At 38.3% G+C, this 12,656-nt stretch overlaps 1 protein-coding gene across 10 annotated transcripts in view; it reads right to left on the bottom strand.

Annotated features, from left to right (window-relative positions):
* The window catches only part of COBLL1 (cordon-bleu WH2 repeat protein like 1), a 136,321-nt gene that overhangs the window by 19,301 nt on the left and 104,364 nt on the right, over window positions 1–12,656 (bottom strand). For 9 of the 10 annotated variants that reach the window (XM_024114844.3, XM_024114841.3, XM_024114842.3 and 6 more), the window contains 5 exons: window positions 9,016–9,113; window positions 8,662–8,904; window positions 2,822–2,972; window positions 2,283–2,357; window positions 578–736 (listed from right to left, as the gene is read on the bottom strand). In XM_024114844.3, the coding sequence (XP_023970612.2) occupies window positions 578–736; window positions 2,283–2,357; window positions 2,822–2,972; window positions 8,662–8,904; window positions 9,016–9,113 (726 nt within the window). The remainder of the gene's footprint in view (window positions 1–577; window positions 737–2,282; window positions 2,358–2,821; window positions 2,973–8,661; window positions 8,905–9,015; window positions 9,114–12,656) is intronic. The other variant, XM_024114845.3, reaches the window with a different exon arrangement.

A 12,656-nucleotide genomic window follows, 5' to 3' on the forward strand; every position in this document is an offset into this window, starting at 1 on the left:
TGTTCAACAAGGCTCAGCTGTGGAATGAGTTGTTGGAAGAGATTAGGCTAGCATGCTGCAAGCCCTTACTTTTTTTTTTTTTTTTTTAAAGTTTTTTCATTATAACTTGAAAGATATTTATATTTTACGAAAGTACATATATCACAAGCAGAGTTTCCTAGAAGCTAAGAAGAACGAAGAACAGACTATTCCATAAAGTTGACAGATCTAATTCATCCGTGCATCACTCAGATACTACAGTGATGGGAAATGAAGAAAATCTAACATAGATCAAACCCCCTAAGATAGAAGGATATTACAGTTAAAGAAATAAGTCAGAGAGACCTCTGACTTCATTCTTCATTTTAGAACTGAATTGTCTCATCTGTAGCTGGATACAAATTTAACAGGGAGAAAATTAAATATTTATACATGTTATCTGAAAAGAAAAGTTTATGATATGGCATAATTACAGCTGATTTTTGTTCCCTACAGTGGCTCTAGAAGTAGTGAAAACTTCAACACCACATGCGTTATAATATTGGTCTACTGTAAATTATCTATCCAAAATATTCTACAGAAAGACATTACAACCTACATTTAGAAGGCATTTCAGTTGCATCAGGACAGCCAGTGTTACCAGAAAGGTTAGTTTCATCGGTCACTTGCTGGAGAGTGTTTTGTTCATGATTGGCTGCATCTAAGCAATGAGAGGCACATGATGGCACTGTGGCTCTGGTTATATCAACTTTATTGCCTAAAAAGCAGTTTAGGAATAAGAAGATTAATTAGCTTGATGTAATCTGAAGATTAAACAAAATAAAATTAGAATGACAGCAAACAAAAATGTAGCTAAACAAATTTCAAAGCAAATTAGTTATTTTTGAAGGAACTTTAGCAAATTATTTTGTGAAGTTGAGCCTCCAGTAATATTCCAATTGTATTTCTCTTTTTAGAACAACTACAGTTTATACTTGTTTAAATACACTTAGCCTCAAGTTAAATTTTCAGCATGTCCTTAAGACAGCCTCCTTTTCTGCACCCATGATTTTTCAGATGCCAAAAAACTCTTAGGCACAACTTAGGCCACCAAGACTTTTTAGTACCTAGTGTACACATCATTTATTCAGAAGTCCGAGTTACCTAAAATTCACCTGCAATTATTTGCTCACACAATTTGAGTTAAAAGTTAGAGGCAGTGTCCAAACGATCTGGTCCATGATTTGCAAGACATCTTATTTGCCTGAATAAGTTTTTCGCTAAGTATTTTATTGCTCTTCTTATTACTCTTTATAATGTAGGCACAATATAATGGTATGTGACCCCATGTACATGTTTGCAAACTATATTTCCTCAGGGTGTGATCTTAGATCACAAACTAAACAGGGACAGAATCTAGTGAGCACTTTTGATTCAATCAATTACAGCTTTTTCATTCATGCACAGAACTACTCACATCACAACTTTTATCCAAGTTGGTAACTGGTTAGTGACACAGCTGGCTTTAAATATTGTTTGTATCCAAATACATTATGGGTTCTTCTTGGTTGGTAACTGAGTTTCCCCCTTGCCAGAGGCCTAAGATAACACATGGGTCTCTGTATAACTGGTGTGGCACACTTATGTTTTCCAGTCTAAAGGGACTCCCTAACCAGGCCCATGTAACCACTTTAGCTCATCTGCCTGCTTCTAGTTATCTGTACAGTAGGAAATCTCAAAGTGCAGAGCCTCATATACTGCTAATGCCACTCCATGTGTGTGTCCTTAAGACATTTTATCCCCTGCTGAAATATTGAGATAGCACTTTTCCCAGAATGCACTGATACAAAAACATAGGCAACACGGTAGTTATAGTTATATAAACAAGAATGATACTTGGTTATGTTGGGTGGGGAGGGAAGCGACGTATGGACATGACTCAACTTCTGACCCAGACTCTCACAACACAGGTGGTGTTCTTTTTTAAAACTATTTCATGAATGTCTAAATATTCTAGAATACCCACTAGGTATCTTTTTAAAATGTAACACATAATAACCAATACAAACATCAGGTGTTTGTTACTATATCATGCAAAAGTAAAGCTTTTGTACTTTAGAAAGTCATAAATACGTACAGAATTGGCGAGGGGGGAAAAAAAAAAAGTATCCAGGGAAAATCTCAAATTTAAATGATAGTTTAAGACAAATACAATAATGGGCCTGAAATATCTGCAGCATAACCTTTTTACTATTTCTCTTTATTACCGTGCTTTTATTATGACTGTTCTTGACTATGTTTTAATAATATCTGGGAAGAACTACCTGTTGGGAACAGTACTTCTGTTTCTCTTTCTTCCACAATACTTTCTACAGGGGTTGATTCTGCAGACTCTGATGCTGAAAAAGTAAAGAAAATGTTAACAGACAGCTTTCTTTTCAAATGCAATCCTTTATTTTTTTTATACCGATATAAACCTGAAACAAAATTTCTAACTTTGACCTTACAGATTAGTGGGTTTCTAAGGAATGAAGTACTTTAGTCTCAGTGATCAAAGCTTGTTGCAACCACACCTACAGTACTGTCAATTCCATGTTCCGCACCCCCCTCCCCACAGCCCTCTGTGCATTTCAATTGTTACAATATTACAGATCTTGACATAGAACTGAAGTTTGATACATGACATTTTCCTCTAACATTGTACTGTTTTCATCTGTCCTTTTACCTAAACATATTCTTAAATAAAGGTGTTTGACATGTATGTATGGTTTTACTTAAAAGTTCAACTAATAGGGTGACATTTCTTTAACATTAATATTTAGCCTAGGTCCATTTCTGCCTAGTTAAAAAGTAAAAAGATTACCAGTTCTTTTACTGTTGTCACTTTGGTCTTGTGGTATTCTAGAGGGTGGGGAGGGCGCTTTGCGCTTAGTCCTTCTCAAAGAGGAGTTAACAGATGATGTGCCACTCAGCTGCAGAGAACCTGTTCTCACGATTCCTAGTCTCAACTGACCCTAAGGGGGGGGGGGGGGGGGGGGGAAATCAAAAGAACAAGAGTATTCCGAGAAACAGAAAGAAAAGTCTGATTATTGTACTCCAAAATTTATACCTGAGATAACACACAATCCTCATTCACTATTAACCAAAATTCAAACAACTTGTTAAGTTTCTAATAGTTTCTCTGAGCAATACTTTTAAACTATTCCCAAGGGGAAAAATAATCAGAAAATGGTGGAGCGGTAAGTGAGGGGAATTATATCTCGTATAGTGTTGGATATTCAAAAATGTATCACAACAGTGACGGTAAACAAAATTCGTTGTCACAAATGTTATGAAGAGAGTAACCTGGAATCTCTCACGCTTTTAAAAAAGCCCATTTCAGAAAACTCTGATGGGGAATGTTCCTAAATATGTTGTAATATGGTGTAAAGACGTAACTGTAACAACATTTTTACAATTATTCTAACAAAAATAAGGATTTAGCTCTCTTTGCCAGTGTGCACACAATATGAAAACATCAAAATACACAAAGGTATAGGGCACCTGAGGGGAACTTTTTAGTTTATATCAGTGGCTCTCAAACTTTTTTACTAGTGGCCCCTTTCACATAGCAAGCCTCTGAGTGTGACACCCCCCCCTCCTATAAATTAAAAACACTTTTTTATATATTTAACACCATTATAAATGCTGGAGCAAAGCGAGGTTTGGGGTGGAGGCTCGTGACCCCCTCTGTAATAACTTTGCGACCCCCAATTTGAGAACCCTTGGTTTATACAGTATGTTGCTATGGCAGTCCTGTATGTATTTTTTTTAAAAACTGTTCAGTTTTCTTATCACTAGTTCATCATCTCAAAAGATAGTTGCCATAATTTTGCCTGCCATTGTAACAGCTATTAGCCTGATACTGAAGTAACCTTGTAGCTCTACATCTCAGAGTGATTACTTCCAGGATCCCAATGATAAAGAAATAGGTTTCATCCCTGGTCACAGATGCCCATTCCTGTAGCAATTTTGATCACTGTCACTTGTCTGTTTGACAGCATAATAAAATCCAGCAATCACATTCATTTTATGGTAGCAGAATCTACACTTGAGCCAGACCTGGGGGTCATTTTCAAAGGAGTTTTGTTTGTGCTTCAATTAAGCAGTCCACTTCATAAAGTAGAATATGAAGGAGCAGAACTGGAATAAACAGGCTCACAAATCTCTCTTTTACTGATGATCCCTCCATAATTCAAGAACCCATTGACAGCAGAATTCTTGACCTTGTCAATACCCATGGAGTAAGATGCCTTTCATTTATCAAGCTACCACTGAACAACAACTGTGTCTTAAAATAAGCTGACATTTGTTCAAAAAATAGGATTTAATGCCAACTTCAAATAAGTTTGTCACAGTACTATACATGTGTAATTTTTTTATTTGATAAATGTTGTTTAAAAAGAGGCTGGGTGAATATCAATAGGGAAAAATATGGTGCAAAGTTTGTTTCAGTATGCATATAACACTTTGTGTGTGACAATGTTGGCTGCTATTAAAGGGCATCCTAACAAGATGGCGATTATTGACACATTAGGAAAAGAGCCACTTAGCGATTCACATTCACAGCACAAGGTTCTCAGGTTGCCCTGAGGACAAGATGGCTTAATCTTACATGGCATACCCCAACTAGATGTCAGTTACAAAGAGGACAGTAATCAATTGCTCTCCATGTCTATCAAGGAGAAGACAAGAAGTAACAGACTTAAACCACAGCAAGGGAGATTTAGGCTAGATATTAGCAAAAACTCTCTCACTAGCTAAGTACTGGGATAGGTTACCAAGGTAGGCTGCGGAATCTACATTGTTGGAGATTTTAAAGAACACGTTAGATGAACATCTGTCAGGAATGGTCTAGGCATACACAGTCCTACCTCAACACAAGGAGATAAATTAGATAACCTCTTAAGGTCCCATCCAACCCTACATTACTATGATTCTATATCCAGCTTTAAGAAGTTAATATAATGGGATGTGATATTGAGAATAAATAGGGCCTTCTAGGAATGCAAATCAGCCTAGCAGGCAGCTGGATTTTGAGAAATATGATTAATATGCATGGAAATGAGGCCAATAGGAGAGCATCTATAAACCACATACCTCTTACTGTTGTTGGAAATAAAGGAACAAATTCTGCTCTCATTTCCACCCATGTAAATCTAGTATAAAGGGAAATTTCTTAAATTATGGTAATTGGAGTTCTTCAAGATGTGGTCCCTATCTATATTCCACTGTGGGTATACATGTGCTCCATGCACCTGAGACCAGAAGAATCTTGCACGCAATGTCTGTTGGTCTGTGCCAGCGGCCTTGCTCTCCTCATGCTCTGTAACTAGGGTATAAACAGCAGTGCAGAGCAACCGCCTCTCCAGTTCCTTTTCTCTCATGAATCCAATTATGATCCAGAGCAGAGGGGAGGAGAGCTGGTAGTGGAATACACATAGGGACCACACATCTAGAAGAACTCCAGTTACTATAAGTAACTTCACTTTCTTCTTCAAGTGCTGGTCCCTATGTGTATTTCACTGTGGGCGACTGACAAGCACTACTCAAGAGGAGAGGCTCTGAGGAGGGAGGCAGTATAGAGGTTTGAAAGATTACTGCCCCAAAGGATGCATCATCTGTGGAGGCTTGAACTAAGGTGTAGTGTCTCATGAACATATGGATAGAACTCCATGTTGCTGCTTGGCAAACGTCAAGAAAGGGTACTCTTAACCAAAGCTACTGAAACTGCTATCGCTCTATAAAAATAAGATCTCACTATCTGCAGGTGAGGGAAATATGCCAACTGATAAAGTGGTAAACAGCAAGAGATCCGCTTAGATATTCTCTGAGAGGATATGGCTTGTCCACTCACTCATTTCTCTGTAGCAATGAACAATCTAGGTTACTTTCTGATTGGCTTTGTTCTTTGCAGGTAAAATGCTAATGCACATCTCAGGTTGAGGGAATGAAGCCTCTTCTCCTCATTGGTGTCATAAGGCTTTGGGAAAAGACACAGATAAGCATATTGAGGGACATCTGCTTTTATGTTTAGGAGATCCTGTCTCCTGTTCTCATAAAAAGACCCCAGTGAAAGGTCTTTAGTTCTGCTCCATCCCACTCCTGGTGCTAGGAGGTCATGGTGCTAGGAGGCGCACATCTCAACATCTCTGGATGATGTACAGAGGAGTGTCCTGTCCCAGGTCTCAGTGGGGTCTCATTGCACACTCCATAAGGCATTTCCTAAGCTGGAGTTCTCGCATCTGTCAGGTTTGGCTAGGAAAGGAATGGCAAATACTGCACTTAACAGAAATATGAGCCTCTCTGAGGCAATAATGGCAGCGTTAGCCATCATAGCTGGAAAAAAAACAGCAGAGACAGGAGATGCAGCTTTTAAATCTCATTAACCTGGGCATAATCTAAATCCTGTAGGGGGGGCCAGGGAGACTCCCTGGGGGAACTAATTAACTACTATAGTGAATAAACTGTACAAACACTATATACAGTTAAAACTTTATAAAACTTTTGAAATATTTACAGGTTGAGGACAAAAGGCTCAGCTTTGGCACTGAGTTTCCGTCTCAGGCTACGCAATGGTAAGAAGGAGCTGGAGAGGCAGTCAATCTGTACTGTCCCTTATATCCTCGGTACAGAGCATGAGGAGAGTAAAGGCACAAGTATGGACCAATGAACACTGCTTCAAAAGATTCTTATGGCCTCAGGTGCATGGAACACATGGAATTCACCCACAATGGAATACACACAGGGAACATCCCTCAAAGATGAACCATGACTTCAGTGGAGTTACCCAGGATTTCCACAGCAGTAAACTGGTAGAATTTAGGCCATTAGGATTAATCAAGTATTGATGCACTCAATGTAGCGAAGAAAACTGGGAAATACCAAAGTTGTTCACTCATTGTGGGTTACTTTATTTCCATGTGCTTCTGTTTCTCCTCCCACCCTTTGTTTGTCTTTTCTGTTCAGACTGCAAACTCTTTTGGGCAAGGACTGTTCCTTATTATATGTTTGTAAAGGGCCCAGTTCAATGGGCTCAACTCTTAAGTTTATGTCCTGCAGGTGCTAATACAAATAATGAATTATAATAGTCACCATCGACGCCCCAGGATGTACTGATTTTAATGGAACCACTTTTTTACATGTCACAGAATTTCTTCTCCTTGAACTCCTCCCCAGTGGCTAAGAAAATGTTTTGTTGTAAACCAGCACTGCTTGCAAATTTAATTAGACAGTGGAGTAATGCCTACTCTCCCCAGTAGATTTTTTTTAAAAGTCTTTCCTTCACTGTTACATTCAATGAAGATGCAAGAAAAGACCAAGACAGACTGTTACTTAATTTTACACTGGTAAAGAAGAAAAATATTTTTCGCCTCTTCAAATGACAAAGCTTCTCAGCCAAATATAAGACAAAGTTTAGAACTTCTGTTAAACAGCGCTCTCTTGTGGTTTTCTTCATGTTAACTGGAAATGAAAAGTATTGTGTACAGGATAATTAGACTAATGGTTCATTTGAGAATTTTTGTTTACAGGACTAGCACCAAATTCTAGGCTATTTTTTCATTCAGCATTTCATTTCATCTTTCTGGCATGCCAGTAGTCAAATTTATTAAAAAAAAAGAATGCCTTTTATTCCAGATTCAAAGCACAGTGCAAAATACAAATATGCAGTGTTTCAATTTACACTGACACTTTTAGCCTTGATCTTTAATTGGACTTCACAACTGAATCTGTGCTTTACCAAGATATTACCCAATACATTAATTTTCTCCCAAAATTTGTTGGAATGAGTTCAGTATACATTCAGATAACCTCTCTCATAACTTCATTCAAATGCATTACTATACAAGCAGACAATTTTATTAAGATAAAACTTCAGTTTAGCATCCTTGTGTTTCCTGTAAGTTAAATGTAGTTCCCAAGAGTCCCACTTGTTTCTAATAATTTAGATTGCAAGATTGTTTAGAAGACTTTTCTTCAACACCACATTAAACTGCATTTTACTACAAAGGATTAAGTGAGGCAATTTAGAAATGACATAAAATCCCAATCCACTGTGTAGTTAATGGACATATTAATGTAAACCATAATGTATGCAAGTATATAAGCTATTAACTCAATAGAACAAGTTGAGGCTGAAACTCCTATTTATCACTCACACTGTTTAAAATGAAACATCCTTGTTAAAAAATAGTGGTTTTCTTTAAGTATATGTGCAGCACCAGTGACTTTAAAGTTAAGCAATGTACATGTCTTTGGAGGATCAGAGCCTTTGTCATGATTATATAAATCTTTGCTATCTGGCTTTTATCAAATTGCTACAAATACTTTCTTCTTTCTAAAATAAAATTGACTTCTAATTTTACCCATATAAAAATGTATTAATAGAACATTGTCTTATTTTATTCTACTTTTAAAAATACAGCCAATATTTTGGAAACATACAAGGATATTTAAAATGTATCCTTCAATTGATACACTTATCTCAGTGTGAAATATTTTTTGTTTCACTACTATATGCTCAGAAAATAGGAGTTTTTACTTATATTGTGTAACTATTTTTGTTCTAAGCCTCACCAGAAATACCACTGCCTCAGATACTCTTAATCGGTGAAACTTAATTGGGTGGGGAAGTGGAGAAGAAAAAGTTTTAGAATAGCTCACCTGTTCATTGTCATCAACACTACTAGATTTCACAACACAAGATGATGTGTGTCTCACTTGGGCATGTGCAAGATCCTGTGGGACACTTTGAGATGCAGGCATTGGAGGCAAGGGTGCTCTTCGCTTCTTTGGCATTTCAGATGGTAATGTGTTAGAGTCGTACTGCTTGGAAATCGTGTTAGATCTGTTGATAAAAGTTGGCCTGGGTTTGCTCATCAGTGGAGTTGCTGGGGCACTGGCAGTCTTAAAAGGAGGGGAAGAGATAATCAAACATTCTGAAAGTATTTGAACCAGCAAACCTGATTGTTCTGAGAATGTATTTAGACATATTTTGCTTAGAAAATGCCATCTTACTTGTTCTCGTTTCTTCTTACTTCGCTGAAAAAAGCTGAAAAATCCTTTATTTTCTCTCTCCTTCAAAGTATCTTGATTTTGAGAAATTTGGCAGGAGTCTACAACAGAAAATAATAATTCTAAACATTTATTGCATAGATTATTTTTGATATGTTTGGTATATCCTTCCAGCAGGCTGGTAGCGGAGTGTGTAGTAGAGAAAAAAATATTATGAGTAGCCTTTTGAAAGTACAGTTTGAAAAAGCTTCCTGACATTACCATGTTTTTTGCCTTAATTTTTCTCCTTAAGCAAACATAAATTAGGATGAATTTTACTTGCCAGTGATGTAAAAAGTGCTCCATATTAGCATTGCACTAAATATGATCAATCGTGTTAAAGATTTTAGTTGCGGTCAATTAAAATTTTAGAATTCCATGTACACTACCATTAGAGTGACCAGATGTCCTGATTTTATAGGGACAGTCCCAATTTTTGGGTCTTTCTTATATAGGCTCCTATTACCACCCCCCCCCACCCCGTCCCGATTTTTCACCCTAACTGCCATATTCCTATGTACTTTATTTGTTCCTGAACAAAGAAGAAAAACTTTCTATGCATGTAGTGCTTGTAAATGAGTATACCATTTTCAATTAAACACAAACCCATAAATATACACACACCCTTAAATGAAGATGTGGCACAATGGTAACACTCTGACATCTCAGTATAAAGATCACATCATAAACTAGGTATGAGCCACTGGTAAAAAGCCATCAAATGCTTGCTAAACCTGGGAGCAGTGATTTTCACTCAGAATTAGGATTCTATAAAGCAATTTGTTATAATCTAAAAAGATGCATGTCCTATAGGAAAACTAAATGTTTTAAATGCACAAATATTCACAACCAATGCCACATACATATGGGATAACTACAGGTCTACTAATTGATGATCAACCACTCTGAGTACATAAGGAATGTGGAGGGTGCAAGGAGCTCTTTCATTCTGTATTTCCTTTTGTTTTGGAGAAAGATCCTCCCCCACACATCATGTACCCTTTTAACTATCCAGCTCCCATTAATTCATAGCTTCTTCATTCTGTAGACCACCAGTACAGGCACCACAGATGTAATATGTGAACCACAGATGTAATATATGTAGTGCACACATCCTAGGAGAATAAAAACTCATGAACACATGGTGTGCTAAATCATGCTACCAGAAATCCACATTAAAAATGGATAGAGGACTATATAAAGTGATTACAAGACAATAAGGTCTCTGGTTAAAAACCCAATAGGTACATTATGTATGCAGTTTTCGTCAGAACTACAAGGCAACATTGACAACTTGAGGCTAGGTTTGAAATACAAAAACATCGACCAAGTAGTGCTAACCACCATGAATGGTGTGAATTCCCTTGTTTAGCGTAAAAAATTATGATTAGGTATGTATGCATGTCACTTTCACAAAACAAGTGAGAAAGTTTATTATTATTAATTATTATTATTGTATTAGAGTTTAAGCAAGATCTCAACTATTTCCAAGGAAAGACAAGAAATCAACTATTGCCATTAAAAACAGTTCAACCACACTGATCAATGTAACAATATCCTGGACAAACCTTACTCAATTAAGTATTTTAGGATACTCATTGTATTAAAAAAGTGTGTGTGTGTGTGTGTGTGTGTGTGTGTGTGTAATTTTATGTAACTTGTCTAGGAGACATGACTAATGTAAACCGCTTGTGAGCTTCGAAGTAATCTTTTAAACAATGGGTAAGAAGACAAAAATGAACCTTTAAAATTAAGGGGGTTTCCCCAGGAAATTTCTAGGGGGTGTATGCAAGTGAACCTCTTCCAGTTATGCAAGAACTCAGCCTTTTGAAGCTTCACCCTGAGTGGGAGCCTTTATCTGGCTGATTACCTATTTATGGTGGCTTCAAAGACGAAGACAGGATAAAATAGTGGCTCTCAGAGTCATGAGGGGGCTAGTTCTAAGCAAAAGTTGTTATGAACTGGTGACTGCAGGAGAAAACTCCGTGTGGAGTTTGAAGGACTAATCACCAACAAAAGCCCAAGATCAGAGGTAGGGGTGATCTCTGATAAGCTTATTAGAATGCAGGTAGGTTCTTTCATTGTTTTTAATATGTTTGACCTTGGATGCCTTTTAATCTAAGAATAAATTAGAAGTGCTTGCTTAGAAAGAGCTGCGTAGTAACTTATAACTCTTGGCCAGGGGTCAGCAACGTTCAGCACGCGGCTCGCCAGGGTAAGCACCCTGGTGGGCCGGGCCAGTTTATTTACCTGACGACGCGGCAGGTTCGGCCGATCGCGGCCTCCACTGGCCACGGTTCGTCGTCCCGGGCCACTGGGGGCAGCGGGAAGCCGCGGCCAGCACATCCCTCAGCCCGCGCCGCTTCCCGCCGCGTGCCGAACGTTGCCGACCCCTGCTCTTGGCAGTTACACTATTTATCATCTCTGAGGAGAGAAGCAAAGCACACCTGCTTAGGCATTCAGTCTTTTGGGGAATAACACAGTGTTGGTGGGGAACTGTTCAGCCTGGAAATATCCTGGTGAAAAGGGAGAGAGATGCAAGTCTCTGCCCAAGATAGATGACGGCTGAGGAGCCTGGAGCGGGTGCCCTTGCTGAACCACAGAGGGGGAATACATGTGCAATTGCCCTGAACTATGGCACACACTATGTGTAATTTTTAGATATGGCTACAGCAAAATGTCTAAAGTTTAAAACTCAAAAGTTGTCATGGATATAGTACTCAACAAGGGCTAGTGCCTTTGCTTGGTTTGAAAATAATTACTTTGCTCCCTCATTTTTTAATTATGGGTCTGTTTAGCAAGACTTTGGAGTGTGAACCTCAGTTCACTCATATTGGAGCAAATCCCCTGCACCCACTACACCACTGACATTTTGGGGATCACCCAGACCAGTAAGGGATTCTGTCACTTCTTGTCCTGTGACCTTGGGAGTGTTGATCATGTGTTGCTATGTCTCAGATCCCTGACACCAGTAGCCTGCCCCCAGCACAATGTCTCATCCTGGCTTCTACCAGCCTAGTTACTCCTTGCAGGGTAACACCTACAACCCTTCCAGTCCCAAGTCTGTCCTCCCAAAGTTCTGAACTACTGGACACTTGGACCAATCACTCCATATCTGACTTTCAGTCTCCATCCTCACAGGAAACCTGCACAACATCTTCAAACGATGAGCCTGTGAACTTAAATTCAGAACTCTGCTGGACACTAAAAACCAAAAAGACTTAACAGAGACACTGGTTTTATGGCGCATTACACACCAGATGTAACACACCAGATGCCCGCTAAGCCTCCTTTGTCCTACGACTGCAAAGGTGTTAAGTGCTCACTTCATTTCAAGTGGGAATCCCTTAAACTTAATCTGTATTTAGATGTGACACTCTGCCTCTTTCACCCCCAGAAGTTGGTCCAATAAAAGAAATTACCTCACCCACTTTGTCTCTCTAAACTCAGTACATATTGACTAGTTAAAATAAGTGACAAGTTCTACTGTTAGAACCCATGGCATATTTGTGTAGCTAACAGCTTTTGAGGTCCACAACACAAATAGCTCACAATTCTTTTCCTTTTTTTTTTTTTTTTTTCCAAAAATAAAAATACAGAAAAAT

The sequence above is a fragment of the Chrysemys picta genome, chromosome 11 (genome assembly GCF_011386835.1).
Source record: "Chrysemys picta bellii isolate R12L10 chromosome 11, ASM1138683v2, whole genome shotgun sequence".
NCBI classification, from domain to species: domain Eukaryota; kingdom Metazoa; phylum Chordata; order Testudines; family Emydidae; genus Chrysemys; species Chrysemys picta.